A 27,860-nucleotide genomic window follows, 5' to 3' on the forward strand; every position below is an offset into this window, starting at 1 on the left:
AAGACTGCTCTTTAATTTTTTAATGTGACTATTATTTGAAATTTTGAAGTGATAGACGTTGGAGCAACAGCTACAAGAAGAGTAATGAATGGAATAACGCTAGCATCTCTTAAGATGACAGAGAGATCAGGATGCGGCAGTATTGAATGCGAAGGTCAGATGTGCGAAAAAAAAGTTGCATAAGAAACAAAAACTTGACTTCAAAAAGATATCAAAAAGTACGTAAATATAACAAACTTTTTTCGTGTTCGAAATTTCATACAAAAAATGACATATTTAAAGTCAACTATATCTAAAAATAAGAAGCTTATTTTGGTAACAAATATTTCAGTCAAACTGTACAACAAAATATCCATCTCACAATGGAGGATTTTTTTTTTTTTTTGCGTTGCAAAATTTCAATATAAAACCTAAATTAACGATATTGTAAATTTCTTATAAAAAATAAAAGTTTTAATATTTATTTAGAATATCTGCGTCATCGGGTAAAACAGAAGCATCAGGATCAGGATCAGAAGGATCTTCAGGTTTTGGGAAATATGATCGTTTTAAAAAGTTTATGTATTTTTCTCCTGGTTTAAAAAATGGGTTCAAATGCTCTTTAGGGATTTCACTTCTAACATTTCCTTTGGCCAAGCCATTAACTGATAAACGTAACCTATCAACATAATTTGACTCAATAGGCAGCTCCTTTCCCCAATCTATATCATTGTCCTTAGCAGGAATGTCTAAAATATTTTGACGGTCTATTGGTCGTTCAATTACATCACGGGCTGTTAGTGGTACATTTCGGTATTCCCCATCATCGCTCTCTGGTATAAAACCTTGATTAATAGCATCGTTAAAAGAAACAAGTGGAACAGCGTCAGATTCTACTTTACTTACGAAAGGCTCCATATTGTTAGAACGTTCACTAACAAATCTGTTTTCTATTTTAACGGCATCATTAAAAGGAACAAGTGGAGCGGCCTCAGATTCTACTTTACTTACGAAAGGCTCCATATTGTTAGAATGTTCACTAACAATTCTGTTTTCTACTTTAACAGCATCATTAAAAGGAACAAGTGGAGCGGCCTCAGATTCAATTTTACTTACGAAAGGCTCGACATTGTTAGAACGTTCACTAACAACTCTGTTATCTATTTTATCAGAGTGAAAATTTTCTTTAATTGGAAAATCTTCATTTAAAACTGGTGACTCGTTTATATCTTTCGATTCGCTTTGTGTAAATGTATCTGGCTTAGTAATAAACTTTGACTGATTCTCATCAGATGAACCCTCGATTTCTGGCAAATCACCACGTTTCACACTAAACTGATCTGGGCCTGTTTCATATCCTTCTGTAAGCTTATCGATTGCTTCATTCCCTATAGGAGTTTCTTCATAGGATTCAACTGAATCTGGTTCCAAATGAGGATACTTTTCTAGATCTTTAGACAAAACTACGTCGTTAGTCGCAAGCTGAAAAGCTAAACTTTGGAAAACAGGACTTTTTGATTTCGGCTGCGTTATTGTAGCTGCAGATGCAACTCTTGGTGAAATTGTTGATAATAACTTGGCAAGAGTTATCTTCGATCCCATCACAACTGGAGTAACAATTTTATCACTCCCTGTAGTTTGAGTTGGAAACAATGAATGTTCTTGGATGTTTTTGTAAGGATCACTCGATTTTAATTCTGCGTTTATAATCAAATCCCCAGCGTTCGGACCTTGAATTTCGTCGCCTATGTAACGACTCGATGTCAAACTAACTCGCTTAGTAGTTAACAAGGTGGAAAGTAAAGATCGTGATTTTGTTACGGAAACAGTTGTTGCCTGTCTAGGTGGAATACTTTCACTACTCACTCTAGAAGATGTTTCTGCAAATGGTTGAGAATCTTGCGCTTCTTGCTCTTCCTCTTCCTCCTGTGCTTTTTTCTTTTGATTGGCAATTTCCTGTGGACTTTGTGACATCAGTTGTGAAACTGTAGTTACTTTCACTGTTTCAGGTATACTTGAAACCTTGTATTGTGATGTAATGGCAGGTGCAGTCGATAACTTAGCTTCAGCAGTATTCACTAAGTCAACTGCTCTTGTTGGATTATTGGTTGGTAAACTAGACGTGATTGCTTTATGATCATCTGTTAAAGCAGTTAAATTTAAACTATCAGAGTCTAAATTTGCATTAGTGATGGGGCTCTGTGAAATCACTAGTAATGGAGATGTAACAAAGTTCGTTGATACAGTACTAAAATCAGTAATTATATTTTCACCATTAATTTTATCAGAAATTGTTACAAGTTTTTCTGTAGGATAATAGGTATCAGCTGATGTTTTAGATGTTAAAGTGGTTGATGATGTTGTACTGAATGTTGGAAATGCTGTTGTGGTGGGCGTATCTTCGTTTTTAATCGATAGAAGATTGGGATTTGTTAAAGCGTTAACATTGGGGTTTGATACCAGAATATTGGTGTATGGTGCTCTAGTAGTAGTAGTAGTAGTAGATAACGTAGTTTCAACAGATGTTGTACTTTCAGTATTCTCAAGCAACATAGTGGGAGTTTGAGTTGTTATCAAACTTGGTGTTGTAGCTTCGGTAGTTAATTTTACGTTTTCAGCATCCTCTATTACAGGCAACGTTGTGGAAATATATGGCAAAGTTGTCTTTAAATCAGCATTTATCAGTAGATTATCAGGAGACTCTTTCAATGGAGTAGTAGTGTCGGTTAATGATGTATCTGGCATTCTAGTTGCAATTAGCTGTTCAGAAGTTTCAACTTGATATGGAGACAGTTCAGATACAGCTGATGAAGGTGCTTGAACAGACCAGACTGCTTCAGGAATAACATTATTAGGGTCAGAGTTTGATACCAAACCGCTAGAAATTCCAACAGTTGATAATGATGAAGATTCAGTTGTCTTAAACAACTCAGTATTTTCAGCTTCCTCTTTCACAGGTGTAATAGTAGAAATATAAGGCACAACTGTACTCAAATCATTAGGGTTAGAATTTGATAAAAAGCTACTAGAAATTCCAACAGTTGATAATGTTGAAGATTCAGTAGTCTTAAACAATTCAGTGTTTTCAGCTTCGTCTTTTACAGACATAGGAGAATTTATTAGCATGTCATTTGGAGACTGTGTTAATTCCACAGCCACTGGAACAGCTGTTTCAGTTAACACTGAACTTGGTGTTGTGGTTACAACTAACTGATCAGAATACTCTATCTGGGACTGAGTTGATGATGAAACAGATGATGGATTTAATGATGGCAAAAGAAAAGAATTAGTTTCAACGTATAAAGCACCTGAGAGCTGGTATGGATAGACTGATCCTTGATACACTATTCCTGAACTTGGTAATGGTGCAACTTTAAACTGACTGTTATCTTCTAAAATATTAGGTGGTGTAATGAATAGACTTCCTGATTGTGATGCTTCTGTTGTAGTAGTGCTGCTAGTTGTTGTTGCAGTTGTTGTTGCAGTTGTTGTTGTTATTGTTGTTGTTACTGTTGTTGGTGGTGGTTGTGGTGTTGTTGTAGTTGTTGTTGTGGTTACTACTTCATTTACTGCAAAGGTGGGAACATCTGTTCGTGGAGCTGTTCTGTAATTGAGATAAATATTCTGAGAAGCTTGTTCTTCAGTTGATACAATTTTTGGTATAGTAAGAGTGGATGAAACCTCATAGCTTGCAGAATATTTCGGAGTAATTGAGTCTATTACAGAAAAAAAGATAAAATTTAAAAATTTATAATTTAGAATTGAAAAAGAAATAAACTTCAAATTTCTTCAAGGGTTACTAACCAAAACTCTGCGATGTTGTTGTTGTTGTATCTCCATCATCGGGATTTTCTGTTGTTGTGGTTAGTTTACCTGTAAGAAAAACTTCAAAGCATAATTTCATTTCATTTAGAAATCTGCATGGGCCAGCCTGTACCAATTTTACTCAAACAGGCTGGACCGAAAAATGTGGCTTGTTTTTTATCCCAAAAAAAACAAGTCATTTTAGGATTTAAAAAAAATAAAAAGTTTATGAAGTTAAAGCATTTACAAATGGAAATTTGACTTGCTTGCCAAATAGTTAATGGGCTGAACCAAAATATGTAAATGTCTAAATTGGTGCAGATTTTTAACTCTAGTGTCCTTTAAAATTAAGTTTACAAAATAAGATCACAATATTCAATATTTTCTTACCTTTAACTAATGATATTGCTTCCCAGCGCTCTATAGAGTTTAAATATTCTTCATATTCATGTTGGTAATTTGTACCATTTGGATTTAGAGTTGGATGGGCATCAGGATGCAAAGTAATATTATGATGCTCAACAGGTACCATATACTTATTAATCCAATTTTGAATACCTTCTAAATATTTTGACCAACTGTTTACATAGTCATAAAACAAATGATTATATGGGTACTTTGTTGTCTCAGGCTGTGGTTCAAAGGTGCCTTGATAATCCAGAGGTTTAGATGCTATCACAGTTGCTGGAGTAGGAAGAGGTGTTTTTACTTCTTCATTTGATGTTGATTCAGATGACTGCACTATATCAGAAGAGATCATTGTTGTGGAAGGAGCTATTGTTGAGCTTGCAAATAAAGTTGTTTGAGGTTCAAAATTGTCATTAATTTTTGATACTATGGATGGTTGTATTCCTAATTCTTGATAAGTTGTTCCATAATCATTAGATGTTGGAGCAGTTGAGACCTCTTGCAAATTAGGAGTCTTTAACTGCATATCTACAGTACTTAATAAAGCATCAGTGGTTTTGCTTTCAGATAAACTCTCATCTAAAACTGCTTCTGTTGAAGGTTCCCTTGTGGAGTATGTTAAAGTGGAATCTGTTGAAGTTGTTTCTAATGATGGCTCAGTTAAAGAACTCAATTTTGATTCAGTTTGACTATTGTAAGGGAAATTTGTTGTTGTTGTAGTAGAAGCAGTAGTTGTTATTAGTTCTAGTTTATTGGTGTTATTGTTGTTAAGTTCAGAACTTACAGACGCAATTTCTGTAGTAGTTATTTCAACTGGAGATTTTGTAGATCCAATATCTACTGCTGTTGCTCTTGACAAATCACCATTCAAGGAATGTGGCAAGGATCTAAGCGTGTAAGTTGTATCAGATTTTTCGGTTATGATTTTTTGAGGCATAAGATTCGCACTACTACTTTCTGTTGAAGTGGAAATCATATCATATTCAGAAAATATTTCATGAGAGGCTGAGCCAAAAACTGTTTTTATAGATGCTGAAGAGATGCCATGGCTTTTAGTATAACTACTGACAATAGGTAATGGGGTTGTAGCTCGTTCATGTTCAATTTCATTTTGAGTTTTTATGTCTTCATTTTCTAAAACAAAATTGTAAAATTCAAAGTAATTGTATATATTTAAACAAACATTTCTACATGTATAACTTTGCAATAGTAAACAAACATTTATATCATCTTCAAATATGCATACCCCTATCTAATGAGGTAATAAGAATACCTTCATCATTGCTCGTTGATACATCAACTCCTGCTGGTGTTGGAGAAGCATGAGTAGATCTTTTAGTTTTAATATCCAATAAAGATGATAGCGTTGTGGATGGTGCTTGGATAAGATTGTAGGACTGCGAACTTGTTGGGATTGTTGTTTTCTCTAAATGATTATTAACAGTTGGGGACATTCCTGTTGTTACTGGCAAGTTATCAGTTTGTTTAGTAGAAGAACGAGATACAGGAACTATTTCCATCTCAATTGTTACAGGCTTTATGGGAGTAGTTTCCATATTTTGCTCTGTTCTTTCTTTTGTATTACTAATTCCACCAGCATTGTTTCTGGAATAATCTGTTTTAGTCCACTCTATTACGGCAACTGGCATAACTGTTGTTTTGGTTGTAGTAGTATCTTGTGTTGTTTGCTCATTTTCAGCAGTGGCAACGTTCATTTCTGTTGTTTTACTAGTATCTTGTGTTGTTTGCTCATCTGTGTTTTTCATAGGATAATCTGTTTGAGTCCACTCTATTACAGCAACTGGCATAATTGTTGTTTTGCTAGTGGCATCTTGGATTATTTGTTCATCTGTAACTGTGTTTTTCATAGGATAATCTGTTTTAGCCCATTCTATTACTGCAACTGGAATAGCTGTTGTCTTACTAGTTGTGGCATCTTGTGTTGTTTGCTCATTTTCAGCAGTCACTAACTTCATTTCCATTGTTTTAATAGGTATTGCTGTATCTTGGTCAGATTCTTTTTCTTTATTAGGAGAAACATTTGTGGTACTTGAAGCACTTGTTGTTGGAGCATCTGTTTGAATGCTATCACCAGCAGGTGTTTTATTATTTATGGAGTTAGAATCTAAATTTGCATTAGGATATGAAAAATCTGTAGTTGATCTATCACTTTTAGTGACTATTTGAAAAGAGGAGTCTGTTGTGCTATCAAATTTAGAACTTGAAGTTGTTGGAACAGTTGTATCATTAACATTGACTGGTAAAGTGTAACTTTCTGTAGTGGCAGTTTCTGTAAGCAATCCTCTTGGAGTAGTTGACAAACGTTTAGTGGTTGGTTCTATTTCTTTCTGCATTGTTACTATAATTGGCGCTACGGTACTTTTTTTTTCCTTTAGGAATGATGATGTTTCAGAAGCTGCTTGAATTTCATCTGATTTCTGAATAGATTTATCAGATGCTGCATGATAAAAAGTCTCTTTGTCCAATTCATTTTTTACTTTTGTAGTAAAGTCAGTAGCTGTTGCAATACTTTCATCTTTTAATTCTGATGCTTGGTTGGTAGTGGAATTGTTTTCTACCTTGCCTTGAATAAAAGGAACTGCTATTGTTGGCACTTCTGAGGTTGAAGGTACATACCAAGATTGCAACTTTTTATAATAATCTATTCTGTATTCCTCATAAGATGCAAAGCCATTAAATCTACCTGAATTTTCTTGTTCAGCAGAATTTAAACTTTTTTGATTCTTAAGCCCCTCAGCTTCTTGATTTTCTTTTTGCTTTTCTTCGAACTTTGTTGATGGTAAAACTTGTTCTGACTGTAAACTTTGGACAAAGGGTAAAATTTTATAACTTGAAGATTCATTGTTTTTGATATAATCCTCATTAAATGCAGAAGTATTTGTTACAACTTGGTCAGAAACTTGACTTGAATATCCTATCTGCAGTTTTCTATAATAATTAGCCAGATATTCATCATAAGAGTTGAAGCCAAATACTAATGTGTTTGGGGTTGTGCTGGTTGATTGCTGGTATGGCGATAACTCTGTGTAAAGCACAGGTGTTGAAGTTGATGTTAATAGATCTTCAGCCGGTGAAATTTTTTGAATTAGTAAGCTATTTTTAGAATCATCATTGTTTGAATATATTGCATTTAAATTTTTCAGAGGTGTCAGAGTTGTTTGCTTTAAAGAATCATCTGTGATTGATTGGACACTATCATTTGTGGAAACATATGCAGCTTTTATCTTTGGTAATACATAGCTTACATTACTAGTAACAGTAGAATCTTCTTCAGTTTCATCCTCTTCAGCCACAGCAGAATTAGCTTTAATTAAAGCTTCTAAATAAGCTTCATATGATTGATAACCATGAAAGGAAGAGGTATTTTCACTAGAAGTGACACGAGGAGGAGAATTAGTGGCACTAGATTTTAAAATTGAAGTTTTACCAGTCTGGTCAGGACTATGTGTTGGATATAATAAATCTAATATTTCAGTAACAGTAATGTCATTTGCTTCTTTAAGATCCTGGGAAGGTTCAATTAGTAATGGTTTTTCTAAAAACAAACTACCAATGGTATCATTTGAGTTAAGTGTCTCCTTTACACTACTTGATGCAGGTGTTTGAGTTGTGTTCCAAGTATCGATCTTCATTTCAGAATCTTTGAATGAACTAATAATCTCAGAAGGTTTCTTTAAAGAATCATTTTGTTTCTCATAAAAATTCTCATCACTTTGAAAAGGAAAAGTTTTATAAGTTTCATATTCAGTATTGTTTGATTTAAATGGTGGTAGCTGAATAGAGTTTTGAATTCTTGAAGGTTGACTTTCTTGAATTCTTCTATAATAATCTTTTAGTGCAATATCATATGAAGAGAGCTCAATATGGGTAGCAGGAGTAGGAAGTGTAACAGTATTAGGGATCAAAGCTTCATTTTTAACCTGTGACTCATTAGATGAAACAATCTTTTCGGTAATAAACAATTGATTTTGATCATTTGAGAGACTTTGCAGCATTTGGTCATATTTTGCTGAACCAGCAAGTAGTCTAGACTCATTCTGAACACCATAATCTTTTTGAATATATAAATTTTGTAAAGTTGTTGGCTCAGCTTTCTGTGAATTTGATATTTTATTATAATAGTCAAACAAATAATCTGCATATGATGCAAAACCGTCATACTTATCTTTATTACCAGATTCTGGTAGCTGTTCTTTATTTTGAAAATTTCTACTTTCCATATTGTTGAATAATGAATTATCAACTTGAATTTTTTTATCATCTTTAGAAAGTGATTCGTATGACTCTCTTTGTGTAAAGTAAGGGTAAGCTGTAGTTGTGGTTTTATTTTTGGGAGACGGACTTGTTAGGACTGCCAGTGGTTTTTCTTCTTTGTTGTTTTCATCATTGTTACTATTTGCTTTCATTGTTTTCTTTGGTGTTGTAGAAGTTGGTTTATGCATTTTAAGAGTCTGGTTAATATTCATCTCATTAAATAAGCCTCCATCTTCAGTATTTTCTTCTTTTTTAACTTCTTCTGTTTTCATTACAGGTATGTTTATAGTAAAAGTTTTGGTTTGATTGCTAGAGTAAGGGTAACTTGTTGGAAAAGATTTAGTGTAGGGAGAAAGAGTTGTTGTATTTTGAAAGATGTCATTAACATTTAAAGGTGTTTTTGTAGTTGACAAATAAACTGGATAACCTTGATTTCTGCTCTCAAAAGAAAAAGGTGTTGCAGTTGAAGATGTTGTTTTTGGATAGCTTTTTGTTTCTAAAACAGTTGAGGAAAATGTTGGATATGTACTTGTATCATATGCATTAGTTGTTGTAGAAGTATCAATTGTACTATAAACTGTAGAGGTTTCCGGCGTACTACTCAAGTGGGAAGTCTCAGATGTTATTAGAGTTGAGTTAGGTCTAGTTGTATGCACTTGATAAGGTGTAATAGTTGTTAAGGATTCCAAAAGCTGAGGGTCTTGTGGCACATTTGCTGTATCCGAAAATAACATACCAATAGTTTCATTGTCTGTTTCATTGAATGAAGCAACATCAGTTGATTCATATAGACTGTTTACTGTTGTTTCTAATGACTTTGTTCTTTGGGGTGATGGTGTTTCTTCAGTGGAATGAGTTGTATATGCTTCAGCTGCTACACTAACTGTAGTTTGAGTTGGTGACAAATAAGATGTAACAGTGGTAGTAATAGTATCAACATTTGAATAAGTGAATTCTTCTGAAGGAGCAGCTTTTGTAGTTGTTGATGTAGATACAGTAGGTTCTTCATTATCAGTTCCTCCATCTTCTTCATTATCACTATCTGGCTCAACATTTTGCAATGCTGCAGATAAATTTGCAACAGGATTATTTATTGTTGAATGAGAAGTAGGAAAAACCTGATATGTTGATTGGGAAGTAGTTTCATGTACTTTAGTATTATACGTTTGAGAAGTTGAAGTTACTTCAGGAGCAGGTGTTACATGGAAACTGTTAATTGATGCTGTATAATTTCTCAAATATTCTTCATAACTATCAAAGCCGTATATACTTTCTAAAAACTGATTATAAGAAGGTTTTCTCAAACCTTGAAAAACTTGACTTTCGTTACTTGCTATAGCTGATGATGAAACTTGCGTTATTGTTGCTGCAGTCTCAATAGGTTTAGGTGGTGTAGTCTTCTCTTCAGTTAGTTTATAAGTTAAAGGTTCTGTTTCAATATCATTAGTAACTGTAGTAGAAGTTGCTGTTGTTTTGGGAGTTAAAGTCTCCTTAAATACTTTATAAGTTTTGGATTCTGTCTTAACTTCATTAGTGATTAAAGTAGGGGTTATTGGTGTAGTTTCAACAACTTTTGATGGTGTAGTCTTTTCCTCAGCAAGTTTATCAGTTAAAGGTTCTGCTTTGATTTCAGCAATGATTGTAGTAGAAATTACAGTGGTTTTGGGTGTTGAAGTTGTCTCAATATACTTATTTTCAAGGGCAGCATAAATACTTGGTCTATCAATATCAACTGGGATTTTCATTGCAGTTGTTTCACTAAATAATAATGGCTGGACTGTTGTTTGTACAGTTGTTGATCTTAATCTATTTGCAAAGTTTTCTACAAATGTAGAAGATGAATCTTCTTTTGATGGCAAAGATTCTAATTCTGTAACATTAGGTTTCATATCTGGTCCAGGTATTATTTCTTCAGTGGACAAAGATGTTGATGTAGAAACAGTTGTTTTTGGCTGTTTTATTGATTCTGGAATGAGATTTAGCAAATTATCTTCCTTTTTGTTTTTATCTTTAAATGTATACTCATCAGGTTTTGATTCAGTTGGTTTTTTTGTGGGTTTTGGAGAGCTTGTTGTTGTAATATTATCAACTTCAACTGCTTTTTTTAATGCGTGTGGCTGCTGCATTGCACTTATTCTATATAAAGAACTTGAGTTTAGTTCTGCAGGTAAAAAATTTTCCTCATTTACATATTCAACTCCATAAGAAACATCTTGTCTGCCTGAAAGATAAGGTACTGCAGCATTATCTGGGTTACTTTGAGAAATGAGTGATAAACTGGTATTTGGCATTCCTGCTGAAATATAATTTGATAAGTCCTCTGGAGAGGTTTGATTTAAAATGCTTGCTGGTGGAAAATAACCTGCTGAAAGCCTGTCACCTAATATTACTTTGATTGCAGTGTCATTTGTACTTGATTTGGATTTAGATGCATTGTTCTGTGTTTCAGTTAGCCAGCTATCAGACTTTTGAGGACCAGGAGGAGCAGGTCTTATATCGGAGTTTGTTTTATTGACCTTTTGAGGATTAATTAAATCATAGTCAGGTTCATTATCATCATCGTTATCTTTCGGAGTAGATTTATCAGTTGATGGAGCTATGGTGGTTTCATAATAAACAAATTCTGAATCTTGCCTTTGAATTTCTAAACAAAGAAAATACCTAGCTACAGAAGTTTAATTGATTATGAAATAAGGAAAAAATATTTTGAAAAAATTAAAAAGAGGAATATTTTCTATAAACTGTTTGTTTATAGAACATTTTTAACCTCAAAAAAAAAAAAAAAAAAAAAAAAAAAAAAAAAAGAGATGAATATAACAAAAGTTTTGCAAGAATAACAAATAAGTAATTGAAAGTTATCTATATAGTTTTAAAAGTAAAATAAAGTTTGATGCTCATGGTTTTGGCTAATAATCAGAATTATTTTTTTGGTTTTTTAATTATGTCCGAACATTTTGATAACAAATAGTCACTTAAGAGTTCTTATATTGTTAACTATTCTCACTATCAATGTTCATAGGATGAAATCAGGTGATTTGTGAAAGTTTTTATTGAATGCATTTGATGTTATATTCTTCAGAAACCAAAAAAAGAGATGTAATTTTTCCTTTAAAGTCATTTATGCATGAACCTAAGTTTTTTAAACTAATTAAAAACAGACTTACTCAGTTTTTTGTCTGTTGAGCTAACAGTACTTTCAATATTTGGTGTAGCTGTAACTGTACTTGTTTCTACTGGTGACACACTTTTACTGCTCATATAATTTGTAGAAGTCTCTAAAACAGCAACTGTTGTTTTTGGCTCATCAGTTGAGACTGCAGAAGTAGACGTAGTGTCTGAAGGAGGTTGAGTAGTATAATCTTGTGGTGGAGTTGATGTTGTCATCAGATACATTTCCTGGGAACTAGAGCTTTGCTGTTGATAAGAGATATTATAATTTTCTTCTTTTGGTGGAGTTGCAGGAGTTGTTGATGTATAGAAAATTGTTTCCTGGTCTTTTGTTGTTAGTGCTTCACTTGAAGGAGTTGTTGTAATGGTTAACTCATTAAATAGACTTTTATTAGTAGTACTTTTTGAAGGACCTAATACATCTCCAGGTGAACTATCTAAAGTAATTAAAACAATCATAATTAAGTAAAAAGCAGAAAACTACACTAGTGCTCAGTAATATGCTTAAAATGTCATTCATAACTTTAGTTTTAATTTGAGAAAAAGTTGACTAACCTTGAGATGATTGGACATAGTTCCATTGCTGAGAAACCTTATCATATACCCAAGTGTAAGGTCTTTCTATTGTTTTAGGAGATTCATTTTGATCTGTAGTAGATTTTGTAAGAATACTAGTTGATGAAGCAATCGATTCTGTCAAAGTTGTGGTAGACAGATTAGGAGATGTTGTAGTAACTTGACTAGAGGATGATGCTGTGGTAGGTTGACTAGTTGATGTTGTTGTGGTAGGTTGATTAGTCAATGATTCTGTGGTAAATTGACTAGTTGATATGGTTGTGGTAGGTTGGGTAGTTGTTGGTGTTGTTTTAGCTACCTTTGGTTTTTTAACATACTTTTCTTGAATTGGGGAAGAATATCTATTTTCATCAACTTCTTTAGCTCTGAAAACTTCAACTCTAGCAGTATTTAAACTTAAGCTGTCACTTGACAATTGTAAAGTACTGGTAGCTGCTTTTGAAGTAGGGGAATTTCCATAGTGGTAAGTAAAATTGTTCACGTTGGATACTTGTTCAGTCGTATTTACAAATACTTGTGCAGAAATTTCCGGAAAACCTGGAATTTTATTTTCAAAATTATTTTCCTCAGATTCATTTGCAGGATGACCTATGGATGGTCCATTTATATTTTTCCCATAAAGTTCAACACCCACATCTTCATAAGATTGTTGTTTGATGGATGGTTTATATTTGTATCTTGGTGTTTGGTTGAATTTAGGAGTTACTGTTGCTGGAATTTGCTTTATAATTGTTTCTACAGTCTCCACGCCCCAAACTGGTATCTCGTTTGGAATTATGGGATGCAGGTCATTAGCACATAGGGTGTTAAGTGCTGTTGGACAAGGTACTAAAGGAACTACTGGTATTATATTAGGTTGTTTTTCACCCCCATGGATGACTTCAGTTAATTCTGTCTCTAATGGATTATCTTTATAACTGCTATTCTGTGCCTCATTCTGCAAATCATTAGAATTCAGAGAGGTAAAGCTCGTTGTTTTGGGCATTTCAAAGTTAGGTGTTGCTATTGATGCAATCATTTCTGGCTCTTGGGAAGGACTTAATACTTGTGGTGATAAAGTTGTAGTTGTTTCAGGAGATAATTGATTTACTTGCACTGGTACTTCTATTGCATTAACACTTTCTACTGGACATGGAAAATTAGGCCTGGGGATACATGGCAGAACATTTTGAGTAGCACATGGATTAAAAACTGTACCACAAGGAGATCCAATAACAATTGGTAATATGGGCTGATAAACAGGCGTGACAAAAGATGCATTTTCTGATCCAGCTTCAGTGTTGTTTTGAGAATATTGAAAATTAGTAGTGGATTGGGCTGTAGCTTCATACTTAGGAGATATCTGAGTAGGAAACATCAAATCTGCTATAGTTAATGGATTTCTTGAAGGAACTGTCTTTTGTGGTTGATCTACTGTTTTTTGAGAAGAAGTGGGACTGTATAGTGTGTTATTAGCTTGTAAATTTACACTAGGAACACTAGGAGTTAAAGATGAGGTCACTTTTACACATGGCATAGCCATGCCCTCTCCACAAATACTGATAGGTTGCATAACAATAGACATGTTATTTTTAACAGGTTGGTTAGATCCAACTTTATAACTACTCAATGGAACCTTAGTTTGTGCAAAGCGTTGACCATAACATGGCCATTCAATAGGTAAACAAAGTATTTTATAGCTTTTACTAGTAAATCTAATTGTGGGTGGAGGTTGAGTAGTGAGCGAATATGTTGATTGATTGATATTGTAAGTGTAAGGCTGGTTTGCTGGTTGGTATTTCTGGTTTGAGGTTTTTGTGGGTATTGCTGGTTTTTTATTTATTTTTAAACTTAAGTTATAAATTGGAGTTGTATAAATTGGAGTTGTATAAATTGTTGTGGTATTTTTGGTTTGAAAAGTGAACGGTGTGGTTGATAAAAGATCATTTTGTATAGTTTCCTTTACTTCTGGTAACCAGGTTTTAGATTCTGCACCAAATTCTTCTGGTATCATTGTTGTTGTGCGGTTTTTATTTAATGGACCAGGCGTTGTATAGTGTTTATTAGTTGTTGACAGATTTACAACTTTCTCTTTCAACTTTGGTTTTGCTTTTTCTTTCATTTCCTCTTGGTTTTTTCTCTTACTTTTATTTTTATTTTTTTGTTTGGCAACTTTATTAGGACTAGATATGTTTTCTTGCACTGTTACCACAGCAGTTTTACCTTTTTCTGTTGATTTTAGTTTGGGTTTTTTTTTTACTTTGTTTGTTTTATGATTTTCTGTGTCTTGAGTTGCTTTATCATTTTTTACTTTTTTAGAGCTTCTAATCTTCTCTTCTTTCTTATTATTAATTAAAACACTCTCGAATTTAATGGCTTCTTCAATGTCACCACTGCTTTCTTCTTTGTTCATTTGACTATCTGATTTATTATTATCAGTTTTCAAGGTACTAACAGGACGATAGGGCCATCTATAAGGCTTACTTATGTTGTTACTATAGTTATGGTGTATTGAATAAAAATAAATAGTTGAATTTGAGGTGTTGCCATAGTTGATTATAGGAGGTCTTACATTCGGTTGCAACTTTTTAATAGGTTGGACTTTTGGTTGTAATCGATAACCAGCATAAAGTGGGTATTGTTGCTTCAAATTGTAAGATAAATTGCTATATTGTTGCTGCTTGGAATGATCAGACATATTTGTTTTATGCTGTTGTTTTGCATTAGTCCCTTTATTGATATTTACAGCAGGCATCTTTGGTCTAGTGACAACTGGAATGTGCTGATTAGACTTATCTCCAGATTGGTTTGAGTATGAAGGTCTGACCTTGTGTCCGATTTCAATAGAATACTGTTTCTTTTTTTTGTTAAATTCTGTGTTCACATATAAATTTGGCTGACTATGACTCTTATTTAAGTTTTCTTCCATTTTATATGTAATATCTTGCTCATAGTTTTCAACATTTGAATTGGCAGACCTTACAGTGGTAGTCGTCCTGTAAGGCTTTCTTTTAGTTGTATGCTCTGAACTATTTATAGCTTTAGTTGTGTGGGGTTTAGAAGTAGTATTAATGTGATATGATTGACCCCACACAATTCTCAAAGGTCCTTTATGAGATTTTCTTGTTGTTAAAGGTATAACCACAAGATTTGTTGAGTATGTTTTCCATGGAATAGTTTTATCATTGTAAGAGTTTCCAAAAACAATTTGAGGAGATGGGTGTATAACTTGTGGCAACTGGTGTACCTGTTTAGCTGGATATAAAAATGTAGGATATGATGATTTAGGTGTAGGATAGAAAACATAAGGATATGGCTTGTGTGCTTGTTGGACATTGTTGAAGTCAGTTGGTGTTTTTGTAGGATGAACTAAGGTGTGTTTCACACCGCTCTCCAATTTGCTAGTTGCTTTTGCCACTTCCTCTTCATTTGAAAAATGATGCTCTTTTGAGTGTTTTTGTTTTCCAGAAAGTTTCTTTTGCTGGCTTAGAAGTGTTTCATTATTTGTAAGTGTATTCAGCAGTTTTCCAAGGTTTACTGTACCCTCTGAAGATTTCAACTTAAAATCTGAAGCTAATTCCATAAGATCTTTTCCTGAATCTTCATTTTTCCCATTTCTGTGAATTTCACCAAGATTTCCCCAAGTAACTTTTGTTGTGCGAGAATCTTCAGGAAATTCAACAGATTCCTCACAGCAACTAAGATCTATTTGATCATTTTGATTACCACAACAGTTAAACTCCCAATCTTCATCAAGTTGACTCATGCGACAACAACTATCATTTCGATACATTCTTGTTTTCTCAAAGACATTTACAAAACTTATTGGATTACGCTTGGTTGCTGTTGAAGTTGGATTTGCAAAATGAACGTTTGCAGTATCATCAGGTAGGAATATGCCCTTGTACCCAGTGTTTTCTTTTTTCTCTTTTTTATATTCATCTGTTATTGGAACATTCTGGAAGAAAATTTCTTTTTGAATGTTATTTAAAGACTTTGGACTATAATCATCCCAAATCAAATTCATATTTTTTGAATATTTATCATTTGAAGGACTTTGAACTGAATCTTTTGCATCACTACTATCATCCTCTATAATAAATCCAGACAAGCTGTCATCATCATTTTCAACTAAAGAATTGTCTGCATATTTGTCATGGGATGAAATATCTGAGCTGCGCTTTGAACTATATCTATTGCGTGGTCTTTGGCGAACACTTTCAAGAACCATTTGTTTTGGAAAGTAACTTTTATCATGTAAGTGAAAGCTTGATTTCTTCGAAGCATTATTCATCAAATCATTCCAGTTATCAGTTAAACTTTTAATATGACTTTGTTTTTCTGTGTTTTTTAATTTTTTCTCCAGACTATTTTCTGATCCAGAACCACTTATTTCTTCAAAATCATCACCACCATATGTTGGTGAGGACACAAGATTACTTTCAAAGTCATCAAACTCTGGAGCAAACTTTCTTTTCCTGGTCATGATCATCTTGATTCTTTTTCTTCGTGATTTAGGTACACCAATTTCTCCATAATTTGTCATTGGCTTTGTTGATTTAGGTTGCTTTTGACTCCGTTTTTCAAATTCCTGATTTTGAATAATATTGCTAATTGGCTGACGTTTGACCAAATAAAAAATAGTATTGTCTCTTCTGGATCTTGATAATGTGGACTTATGAGGTTTTATTTTAACTTTTTTAACTTGAGATTTTGATTTTACAAAGTTTTTTGGTTGATTCTTTTTTTCTTTTTTTTCCATAAAATTATTTTTAGATAAAGGAAAGGCATTGATGTTTTGCTGAATGTTTATTGTATTACTGTTGGTGACAGTGGTGTTAATTTTTTGAAGAAAATGATTTGTTTTATTAATTTCCTTAGAAACCCATGTTTTTTCTTTGTTATTCCATTGAAGTTGCATTATTGGCATTTTATTGGTTTCAGCTTTATTTTTATGTTCACTTTTGATGTTCATGGTTGTCATATTTCTTTTGGGATTTTTTGATTTCTTTGTATAATTTGATATCATTTCCATAAATTGTTTTGTAACAAATGAGTTGGATGAATGTGAGTTATTTTTCTTTTCAAAAATCTTGTTTACTTTTTTTTCATACTTTATGCTATCATTGTAAAGCTGTTTCTTTGTATATTTGAGTTTTAAAGGTACTCTTGCAGTCCAAGTACTATGATTTTTATCAAACTCTAAACTAACAGCAACTTTTTCTTTCTTTGTGTTATTTTTATGAATGTTAATTTCCTTGTTGATCTTTGGTGGTTCTTTAGCAATCCATGTGTTCTGTTTTTTGTTGAACTTAAGATGCACAGCAACTTTTTGTTTTTTGGATGTGCTATTTTTGTCTAGAATCAATTTTTCAAGATTTATAGGTTCTTTTGCAACCCAAGTACCCAAAACCTTGTCATATTGCAAAGTGACACCTACTTTTCTAATTTTTTCATAATTCATTTTCTTAGATATTTCTGGTTCTTTTGCAACCCATGTACCCAGTTTCTTATCATAATCTATGACAACTCCAACTTTTTCTTTTTTAATGTTGTTTTCATTTATCCTTTCTTCTTTCTTATTCTTATTTGGTATTTTAGCAGTCCATGTACCCTGCTTTTTGTCAAACACTAAAATGACAGAACCACTTCTCTTCTTTGTGTTGTTTTTATGAGCTTGCTCTCCCATAATTTTTATTGGCTCTTTGGCTGCCCATGTATTATGATCTTTGTCATACTCCAATTTGACTGCAACCTTTTCTTTTTTTGTTGTATTCTTAATAACATCTTGCAGTTTTTCTGACTTCAGCAATTCTTCAGCTGCTCTAAAATCTTGACCTAACTGAACATTTTTATCCTTTTTTTGAGATCCGCTTTTTTTATTCACTGCTGACCCTTTTTCTATCTGAATATTTTCTTTCGTGTTAATGCTGAAAGTTGCTTCTCTTAATTTACCTTTTTCAGTATTTGATTTATGAAGACTTCTATTGAAGTCAATTATATCTCCCCAAGTACTTTGGTTAAGTTCTTTTTTTTTATTTACAAAAGCTTTGTTTTTATTCATTTTTGTTTGTTTTTTTTGTATGTCTAAGTATTTAGCCATGGAAGAGTTTAGGAGGTTAGCATTTTTTGATTCTTCATCAGTCTCTGAATTAATCTTGAATGTCTGACTTGGATGTTTAGTAGAGATTGGAATTTTCTTTGTCTTTTTCCTTTTTGGTGGCTGAGGCTGTGGTATTTGGTTAGGAAAAGGTTGCTGGTTGTTTGGAAATGGCTGATTGGGATTATATGGTGGCTGACTTGAATTATAAGGTCCATTTTGGCCATTTGGATTTACAGTTGTTTGATTAGGCTGCTGTGGTTTAGGATTTGTAGGATTATTTAAATTAGTATTTTTTCCAGTGTCTTTTTTATTATTACTTAAACCATAATTTCCACTATTAAAAATTTGTGTATTGTCTTTATTTTTTGATTTACCATTTGTCATTCCTGATGAAGATTTACCTGATGAAGATTTACTTGATGAAGACTTAATTGAAGAGGATTTACCTGATGAAGATTTACCTGATGAGGATTTACCTGATGAGGATTTACCTGATGAAGATTTACCTGATGAAGATTTACCTGATGAAGATTTACCTGATGAGGATTTACCTGATGAGGATTTACCTGATTCAAGTTTCTTTAACTTTGGAACTTTACCATCTGATGTTTGTAAAGGTTTTAATTTACAACCAGATCCTTCATCATCACAATCCCAATAATATGGTGTCCATCTCCATTCAATTTTACCTTCTTTATCTTTGTTCTTGTTAGCTTTATTTAACTCCACTAAGTTAACTGGTGTTTGTTTCCAAATTATTTTCCTATGTTGTGAATGTTCATTGTTATAAAAATCACTTTTCTGTTCATCATCGCCATTGCCATCTTCTCCTTTAATAATTTGGTTTTGATCTCCACTTATATCCTTTTCAGAAATTTCATTATACTTTGTTTGAGAAGCACTGCTATAACTATTGCCACTAGCTAAAGCAGTGAGTTCATTTTTATTGTGTAAATTGTTTTCAACTTTAAGATTGAATGCTGTATAATGATTGAATTGATCAATTTCATCTCTTGTTCCAATAAAGCCTTCAATTTTTGATTGATCATACAACTTCAGTTCATTCTCTTTAAATGAGTGATTATTACTACTCGCTTTTTTAAAAAAAGTATTGCTATTTTTCCCAAGATCTTGATGATTGTTTTGCAATACCTCACCACTGTGGCTTAAATTTTTGTTTACTATAATTTTGAAATTTTTCAGTTTGTTTGGGTTTTTACTAAACATAGTTTTGCTGTTATTACTAGTTACTTTTTTGAAACTATTATGTAACTTTTCAGCTCCATGGTTAAAAAGAAAATGCCTGCGAAAACCATTTTCACTTGGATTATCAGAGACAGATTCAACATCTAAAATTCCAGTGAACTGAGGAAGCACTTCATGTGATAAGTGATAATCAGCTGGTGATTTAATTTCATTTTTAGGTTCAATAATTTTTTCAATCGATGTTTTGTTTGGAGTTTTCATAGCATGCGAGTTTTTAATTTCATACTTGAAAACTTCACCTTCCACATGGTGAGTCGGATAATCCTCTTCACTACCATAGGTTAATGCAGTTGAAGTATTACTTATTGGGGGTTCCAGAATTTCTTCAACGTCTACAACAGTATTCCTTCTTTCCCTTCGCCTTTTGGTGTTTTCATTAAAACTGTCTGCAAAATTATTGTCAAAATTGCTTCTATAGAGATCTTCATTTGGAACCTGAATAACAGATAACAAACTTTTGTTTATATGAGATTTTTGATTTGTACTAGTCATTTGAAGAAGAAAAAATCTGAAAATTCAATTCAATTTGTGTGCACACACACAAATATTATGATTGTTTTAAAAAGTAACCTGTGGCATAGATATATCTTTAACTCCTCATCACCTATGCAAAACCTTGAGTAATCTAATATTGATTTATTCCATTTTATGTAATTGGTTCAACAATTATTATTACTATAGAATATTAATTATGTGTTTTTGCTTTGAAAACGGAAGATATAAATACCTGTAGAGGGTTTTTTTTTTTTTTTTTTTTTTGCTGTTAAAGATTTTTCAACTGGTTTTTATAATTTCAATCAGTTGAATTAAAACATGTCATTTATATATTTCAATCAATTCATTTTTTTTTTTTTAAAAAAAATAATTTTAAAACATAATTCAAAAATTTTGAAATATGCCCTAATGGAACTTAAGGCCCTAATGGAACTTTTCTCTTTCTTCTTCACTGTAACTTCCACAACATTTTGGGAATTTCTCTCAAAAAGTGGAGTTTTCCAAGAAAAGAGATCTTTGATCTTTTTAATGCTTTTACGAGAGTTCTCACTAATCCGAAATTTATGTGATTTGGTGAAACTAAGATTTTCCCTCGCATTTAATTTCATCGTAAAATATGAATGCTAAATAGCTTTTACAAATGTTGTTATTTTGACTGATGTTAAGAAAATGTTACTTGAAATGTATAATTACAACACACTTTATATTGTTATTTAAAAGAAATTTTAACAATCATCTGTATATTTCTATATTTCTACATAGAAACGTCAAATGGTCAAAATAACATTAAATAGTTTTTCAGAGAAAAACTTTTGGTTTCCCTGGCAAATCAGTAATATCTTTGTGAAAAAAAAATCTTTTTTGAGGAAGATATCCTTGTTATAAAAATTTGTTTTATGTGTAAAAAATATATGGAAACTTGGAGGCAGGCAGAGGGGGTAGGGAGTTGTTTATCCTAATGTACCGTTAGTCGCAATTACAAGCGTTTATGCTGATATTTACGCTCATCTTTCTTTTAACTTCGTATCATAGATTTACACGTCACAAAATATAGCATTTCATCTGCAATAGAGTTCATTTAAACAACAGCTAGTTATTAAGTTTTTAATTATTTTTTCAAAAAACAGCCTTGTTTGTGAAAAATTTCATACCTTAAATGCCTCGTCATCATCTGAAACATCTTTGTAATAGTTAAGTAGTGGTATAGTATTTTTCTTTAGATTTTTGACTTCTTTTCTTTCTGCAACAGAGCTTTTCTCCGCAACTTCAAAAATGCTGGCCATCGTCCCTAAGATTTCTGACGCAGTAGACGAACTATAAGATTCATCAATAGCGTTGTTTTCATCCTCTCCAGCAAACATGCGTAGACTTTTCTCATCTAAACCGATATCAGTCTCACTATCGTGGGCAGGGAAATCTCTTTTTTGCTGTGTTGGAAAACTGATTGTATTTTTTGTGCTAGGAATTTCATTTAATTTTGTGTGGCCTTCTATAAGGTAATTCTTAGTATATTTTTGGTAATTTTTTTCATTTTCTTCTCCGTCAACATTCTTTAAGTACTCGACTGCTTTATTATAAAAGTTTTGCTCTTTTAAGCCTCGTTTCGAGTACAAAGGTACGCCAGTTAAAACGGCTTCTTTTTTTGTGTGAAGAATGTTCTTTAAGTTTTTTAATGTATTTTCAATAACTTCATTTCTTCGAACAGGAAATTTTTCGTCTTGAAACGAATGTTTGTTAAAATTTTCTAAAAAGGTTTGTTTTCTAAAATATTTATTATTTCTTTCATTCGGATCGAGAACGTCATGACGGAGAAAACTGCCGCGATGAAGCTGATCACCAACGCTCTGGTTTAAAGGATAATGCAAAAAATTTTCTGTAGAGTGAATATTATCTGTTCTTTCAATATTTTCTGAATGTTTAGAAATTGTTTTTATCTTAACAAATTCTCTACGTTTTATTTTCGTTTTTTCAGCAATCTCATCTTCGTTTCTGACTAAAAAAAAAAGGTTAATTGCATTTGAGTCAAATGTTATTCGATAAGACAATAAAAACACCTACAAGCCGCTAATCTCATTATTTTACAGTTACTCACATGCGCACCTAATTTCTATTTATAAAATGAAAAATTTTCACAAAGCTGCATAAAGAAATCTAAAGGGATATAAAACTAAAGATCCGAAGATTAAAATGACTTACCCGAAGACAACAAGCAAACTACTCCTAATATAAATAAAATCCCCGTTCGATTCCTTGCACGCATACTCTTCTGAAACCCACTATTTGAAAGCCGCTATTTAAATTCATCGACGTATTTTACTTTGTGACCACCCATTAATTTTACAATCTTTATAGCAAACCGAGATAAAAGCACTACTTAGTTGAAAAATGAAATAAATTTTTAGATATAAAATTATTTTTAAATAATCGTTTTGTGATATTTGTTAATTTAGTTTCTATCTTTCGCAACTTCTAATTGCCGAAGAAGATCACGGATGAATAATTTATTAAAAGCCTTTGAGAATGAGGCCATTGTTTTCGTTCCACGCTCGATTAAAGTTTGCGACGAAGTACCAGCGAAGCTGTTAAAAGATCAACAAGATGTATTCTGTTCAGATCTGCAGAAAGAGCTGATGCTGCAGAAAATAATTAGTTCTTCTATTTTGCAAAAAAAGAAAAAAAATCTTTCTTAAAACTTTCTTCAAAAAACCTGCAATTGTAAAAAATATTGTTTTTCTACGAAAGCTCCAAGAGAGAACAGACAATTTCAAAAGTAAAAATTATCAACTTCAAAAGTAAAGATACATTTCGTTTTAAAAAGCAAATAAATTTTATTTTCTATTTAGTTGGCTTTTTTCAAATTTAAGTTTGGGATTATCTTTAAGATTTTAATTGCTTAAGATTTTCTGCTACATTTAGTATCGAGAACAGAGAGTGTATAAAAATATTCTGAACCTTTTAACCTCAGGTTGTCAACTTCTTCTTAAAACCTTTTAACCTCAGGAATGGTTGTCAACTTCTTCGTAAAAACTTTTAACCTCAGGAATGGTTGTCAACTTCTTCGTAAAACCTTTTAACCTCAGGAATGGTTGTCAACTTCTTCGTAAAAACTTTTAACCTCAGGAACGGTTGTCAACTTCTTCGTAAAAACTTTTAACCTCAGGAATGGTTGTCAACTTCTTCGTAAATTCGTAAAAACTTAGATATTTAAAAACCAGATTGTGTTGAAAGAGGATAACAAAACAATTGCTTGACTTTCCTAATAAAGGTGTATAAAAAAAAAAAAAGTTTAAGCGCCTACATTGGTCCATATTATTATATATAACCAAATATTTATGTAACCAAATTATTATTTAAAAAAAAATACAATTGTCGTTGTTTATTGAAAGGATTGGGTGGTTAAAGTTTATGTGAGATTAAACTTTAAGGAAACTTTTTTTGTCCAGTTTTTTTATCTTTACAAAACACATCTTAAATATAGAGTGTAAAATGAAAAAATCCAAGCATTAAATATAAAAGTTTGATTGGATAAAGATATAAAATTAAAGCAATATATTGCTATTTCATATATTTCGCTTTTAATTTTGATATCATTAACAGGCATAATAATCAATTACGTAGAGGATATGGCAAGAATATAATGATTTCATCATATAAATAAAATTTATTTCAATTTTAAGCTATAAACTAGTTATTTCAATTTTAAGCTATAAACTAGTTAAACTGCAGGCTACCTTTTTAAACTGGGGGGTTAAAAAACTCCTAATTTAAGAATTCAGTGATATCTAGTTAACTTTATATAGTACATAACGCAATAAGAACTAAAGAATCATTATTGAATAATTGTAAAGAGTTATCATTGTAACTTATTGCATATTGCTCTTCGAAATCAAAGTAACAAAGGTTAGGAACCAGTTACAAAGATATATTGCTCTTCGGAACCAGTTACAAGACAATCAGTTACAGATAGTTAGTAAAAACCAGTTAGAGACAATCAAAAGAAAACTAACTGCAAATTTCTTCAATTTTCAAAATGGTGTCTGAGATGTGCATGCATACTTTCACCAGCCTGCTCCAACTAGAATCCTGATTTGTTGCGATCAAGACAAAAAAGGTAATCATTAATGTAGTAAGAATGCAGTGAACTAGGAACTCTAAGGGTTTCAGACAAATTCATAGCTTATTTGCATATATTTTCTACAATTCATTTGGCTTTTATGCATATATTTTCTACAACTCATTTGGCTTATATGCATATATTTTCTACAACTCATTTAACTTTTGTCAGAGAAAACCTTTTAAATAACTTTGTTTATAGCCCATAAATTCGTCAAAAAGAGTTTAAATACCCTACATGTAATTTTTCAGCATTTTTCAGCATTAATTTCCTTCAAATACTTTACTAGGATAATTTTGAGGAATGGCATTTAAATGGGCACTGCAATGCTTTATCTTTTCCAACACTTACAAAAAGCCCATCCCAAAACAAATGATTAATGACACATCTTAGCAAGTTTCCAATTCTGTAAACTTTTGTAAATCATACTTAGATCTCCATTGGTTCTTAGTTTTTTACAACTATGGTTCACAATTTGGAATTTATCATCCAACTCCATAACCTTTTAAAAAGATTACGGAGTTGCATGAAAAGTTCCATTTTCCATTTTTTTATTTTACATTGAAAAATATCTAGTTAAGAAAATGCATTATACAACGTGAAACTTTCCAAAAGTACATCTTTCATGCAGCATGCATTAAAGTAGAAGAGGGGGTTAACACTTTTCGTAAAGGTTTAGGAAGTGAACTATGTTTAGAACATAACATTATCTCAGTAAAATTACCGTAGCATCATTACCTTGATAACATTACCTGAATAATGGTGTACAAAGGTCTCAATTATTGGATAGCATTGACTATTGCTACAATAATTATGCAAAAAATATATCAGTAAAATACCCATGAAAAATCTTTATGAACAGCATCAATCCTTAAACATGTTTTACATGAATTACTTCCCTCTGGACCAACACTTTCTCCCCTTTCCAAATAGTCTATTTAACAACAAATATGCAATATCTCTCAACAAGAATTTTTTATGATTTGTTTTCATTAACACATTTTGACAAATTTATATATATATGCACATTATATGAATATGTATATGTATTTGTGTATATGTATATATATATATATATATATATATATATATATATATATATATATATATATATATATATATATATATATATATCCGTTCAATATACGGTGACATTTTTGGTTTTATTTTTTGTCGAATAATAATTTGGTTTGGAACCATTGCGTCATCGCAAGATATATATCATAAATACGGAGTATTATTTCTATAATAATACGGAATATTAGTATAATAAAGAAGATTAGTTCTCAGTTTCTTTGCAAGTGATAAGTATTTCTTTCATACAAGCGTGATGGTAATACAATAACTGCCGCATGGATAAGCGAAAGTCATTTTTTGACAGTTTAGACATGTTAACGCTGTCTGAATTTAAAACAATAGGCGGTGTGAATAAAATGAGCAATTTCTTTTGCTATTGTGAGGGCGGTGGATTTTTAATTATTTTTATTGTTATATTATGTTTTCTTCTTTTGCAGTAAAGGCGAAGGGGAATGGGAAGGGGAAGGGGAAGTTTGGGTTTAGTGTTATTGTTGGATTAGGTATATGGAGGTTGGGAGCTAGGTTGATGGTCTGGGGAGTATTTGGTTAGGAAAGGGCTAGGTTTGGGAATAGTTTGGTAAGGAATGAGCAAGGTCTAATCAAAAAAGGCTTAACTTAAATTCGCCGTCCTCAGTATATTCAATAATATAAAACTCAACAATTGTTCTATTAATGTGTAATGGTAAGCACTCTTATATTTGTGTGACGTAAGTGTAATAGCGCGGTAAAGCATCAAACTTTTCAATAACAATATTTAACGCATATAGTAATAACAACAATAATATTAATAATCGAAATGCAAACAAAAGTACTTACTACTGGTTCTTCTACTCTTACTTATTTTTCTTAATAAATATTCTCAAATATTCTCATCAATATATATTCTCTTAAAATTAACTCATGCAAATATCAATAAATCAATACAGATAATAACGCTTATTTAAAGTTACTCAAATATCTTTTCTTACCAATTCTTCTCGTAAGTTTCTCTTTAAAATCTTCGTAAATACTTCTCATAAAATTCTCTTTAAATCTTTAAAAATCCTTTTTTCATAAATTCCTCTTTTAAATCTCTTAAAACTCTTTTCTCATAAAATTCTCTTTTAAATCTCTTTTCTCATAAAATCTTCTTTTAAATCTCTTTTCTCATAAAATTCTCTTTTAAATCTCTTTTCTCATAAAATTCTCTTTTAAATCTCTTTTCTCATAAAATTCTCTTTTAAATCTCTTACTCTTCTTAACTCTTACTTTGCCATATTAAAACCTCTTCAAAAACTCTTAAAAACTCTCTTCAGAAACTGTCCTCCCAAAAACTGTCTTCTTTTCTTTTTTTTGAGCTTTTTATAGTTTTCGGTTGTTTACCGTTTTGCTACTTATTCATCATTTATTTATATGACAGGTTGAATAAGTTTCCGTGCGTACATCTTTTCTTGGTTGTTGTTATTTTTTATTTTTTCGCTTTATTGTTTATTCATATGACAAATTCAATAAGTCTCTGTGTGTACGTCTTTTCTTGGTTGTTGTTGTTTTTACTTTTCTTTTCGGTATATCGTCTATTCATTTGACAAATTCAATAATTCCCTGCGTGTACGTCTTTTCTTGGTTGTTGTTACATTTTACTCTTCTTTTCGCTTTATCATCTTATTCATATGACAAATTCAATAAGTCTCCGTGCGTACTTTTTGTTGGTTGACTCACTCTTTCTGTCGAATATTATATGAGTCGGGTAAAACTTAAAGATAATGTTTACAATTTTATCATTTTCCCTCCTCACACTATGTGTTTTTGAAGCAATAACTTTACGTAAAGTGGAGTAATTGCTCCGAAAATATATAGCGAAAGGAATTGCTCATTTTTATTCTCACCGCCTAATGTATTAGTTGTCTATTTAATTAGCCAATAACAATGTTGCACTATTGAAATGTAACGCGTATTTCAAAAAAATGCATTTGGAAAGATTTAAGAGATACTAATGAACTTACATGGGTAGCCTAACTTGCTGACTTGTTTGTTTTGACGTTTTACGTATTAAAAAAAACAAATTTAAAAAAAAAAAAAAAAGGCTTTTTAAAATATTAGAGTATTACTGTGACGATTTAAGTTACGTAAACGGAGATAACACTGGAGCGCATGTTACAAGAACTAAGGAGTCACTGTTGTAAAAAATGACCAAAAACTACTTTGAGCTGACCCGAGAAAACCGCTTTGACAGGGTGAAACTACAATGTTTCCTGACTCCAAAAATGTAAAATTTGAAATCTAACTATTTCGTCCAAGAAAATAATTTTGATTTTTAGTTTTTAGTACTTTGCACAATAGGGCAAAATGACAGCTTTTCAAATTTTGCATTTTTACAGCATTCAAAAACTTTCCAAAATTAGCATTTATTACTCTAAAACATAACAGTCTATATAGCAAGTATAATTTGTATTTATTTTAACTCAGAAGATAAAATTTTACCTACAATTTCATGGTTGAACTATATTATAAACATTTTGTTGCATCAAAATTGTAAATAAGCTAAAAATTCCGGGAATAGGCAGTGAACATGCTTGTTTTAAGTTTTGCATCAAAATTGTAAACAAGCTAAAAATTCCGGGAATTGGCAGTGAACAT

The 27,860-nt window shown here is 31.8% G+C and overlaps 1 protein-coding gene across 2 annotated transcripts; it reads right to left on the minus strand.

The window, feature by feature from the left end:
• Nucleotides 1-223: 223 nt before the first annotated feature.
• On the minus strand, nucleotides 224-26,559 carry LOC145180963 (uncharacterized). Of its 2 annotated transcripts, XM_090071632.1 has the most exons (10): nucleotides 26,213-26,559; nucleotides 23,006-23,309; nucleotides 22,250-22,632; nucleotides 21,205-22,046; nucleotides 12,190-19,993; nucleotides 11,631-12,071; nucleotides 5,438-11,110; nucleotides 4,174-5,325; nucleotides 3,784-3,852; nucleotides 224-3,695 (listed from the first exon to the last, which is right to left on the minus strand). In XM_090071632.1, the coding sequence occupies exons 3-10, from the start codon at nucleotides 22,311-22,313 to the stop codon at nucleotides 454-456; spliced, it is 19,287 nt and encodes a 6,428-aa protein (XP_089927758.1). In that variant the 5' UTR covers nucleotides 22,314-22,632; nucleotides 23,006-23,309; nucleotides 26,213-26,559; the 3' UTR covers nucleotides 224-453. The 2 variants fall into 2 exon arrangements, with proteins under 2 accessions (XP_089927758.1, XP_079912057.2); XM_080055931.2 differs by lacking the exons at nucleotides 23,006-23,309; nucleotides 26,213-26,559 and having other exon boundaries at nucleotides 5,465-11,110; nucleotides 22,250-22,550.
• Between the last annotated feature and the right edge of the window lie 1,301 nt (nucleotides 26,560-27,860).

This window comes from Hydra viridissima, unplaced genomic scaffold (genome assembly GCF_058129835.1).
Source record: "Hydra viridissima isolate aposymbiotic clone 2 unplaced genomic scaffold, HvirCarnegie_v1 scaffold_14, whole genome shotgun sequence".
Classification (NCBI taxonomy): domain Eukaryota; kingdom Metazoa; phylum Cnidaria; class Hydrozoa; order Anthoathecata; family Hydridae; genus Hydra; species Hydra viridissima.

Excerpts from the sequence above, each read along its gene's own strand:
- LOC145180963 (XM_090071632.1), bottom strand. The coding sequence starts at position 22,313 with ATGCGTGCAAGGAATCGAACGGGGATTTTATTTATATTAGGAGTAGTT. Across the intron at positions 22,047-22,249 it reads AGTTTGCTTGTTGTCTTCGG|TCAGAAACGAAGATGAGATT; the intron begins GTAAGTCATTTT and ends TTTTTTTTTTAG. Across the intron at positions 3,696-3,783 it reads AACAACATCGCAGAGTTTTG|ACTCAATTACTCCGAAATAT; the intron begins GTTAGTAACCCT and ends TTTCTGTAATAG.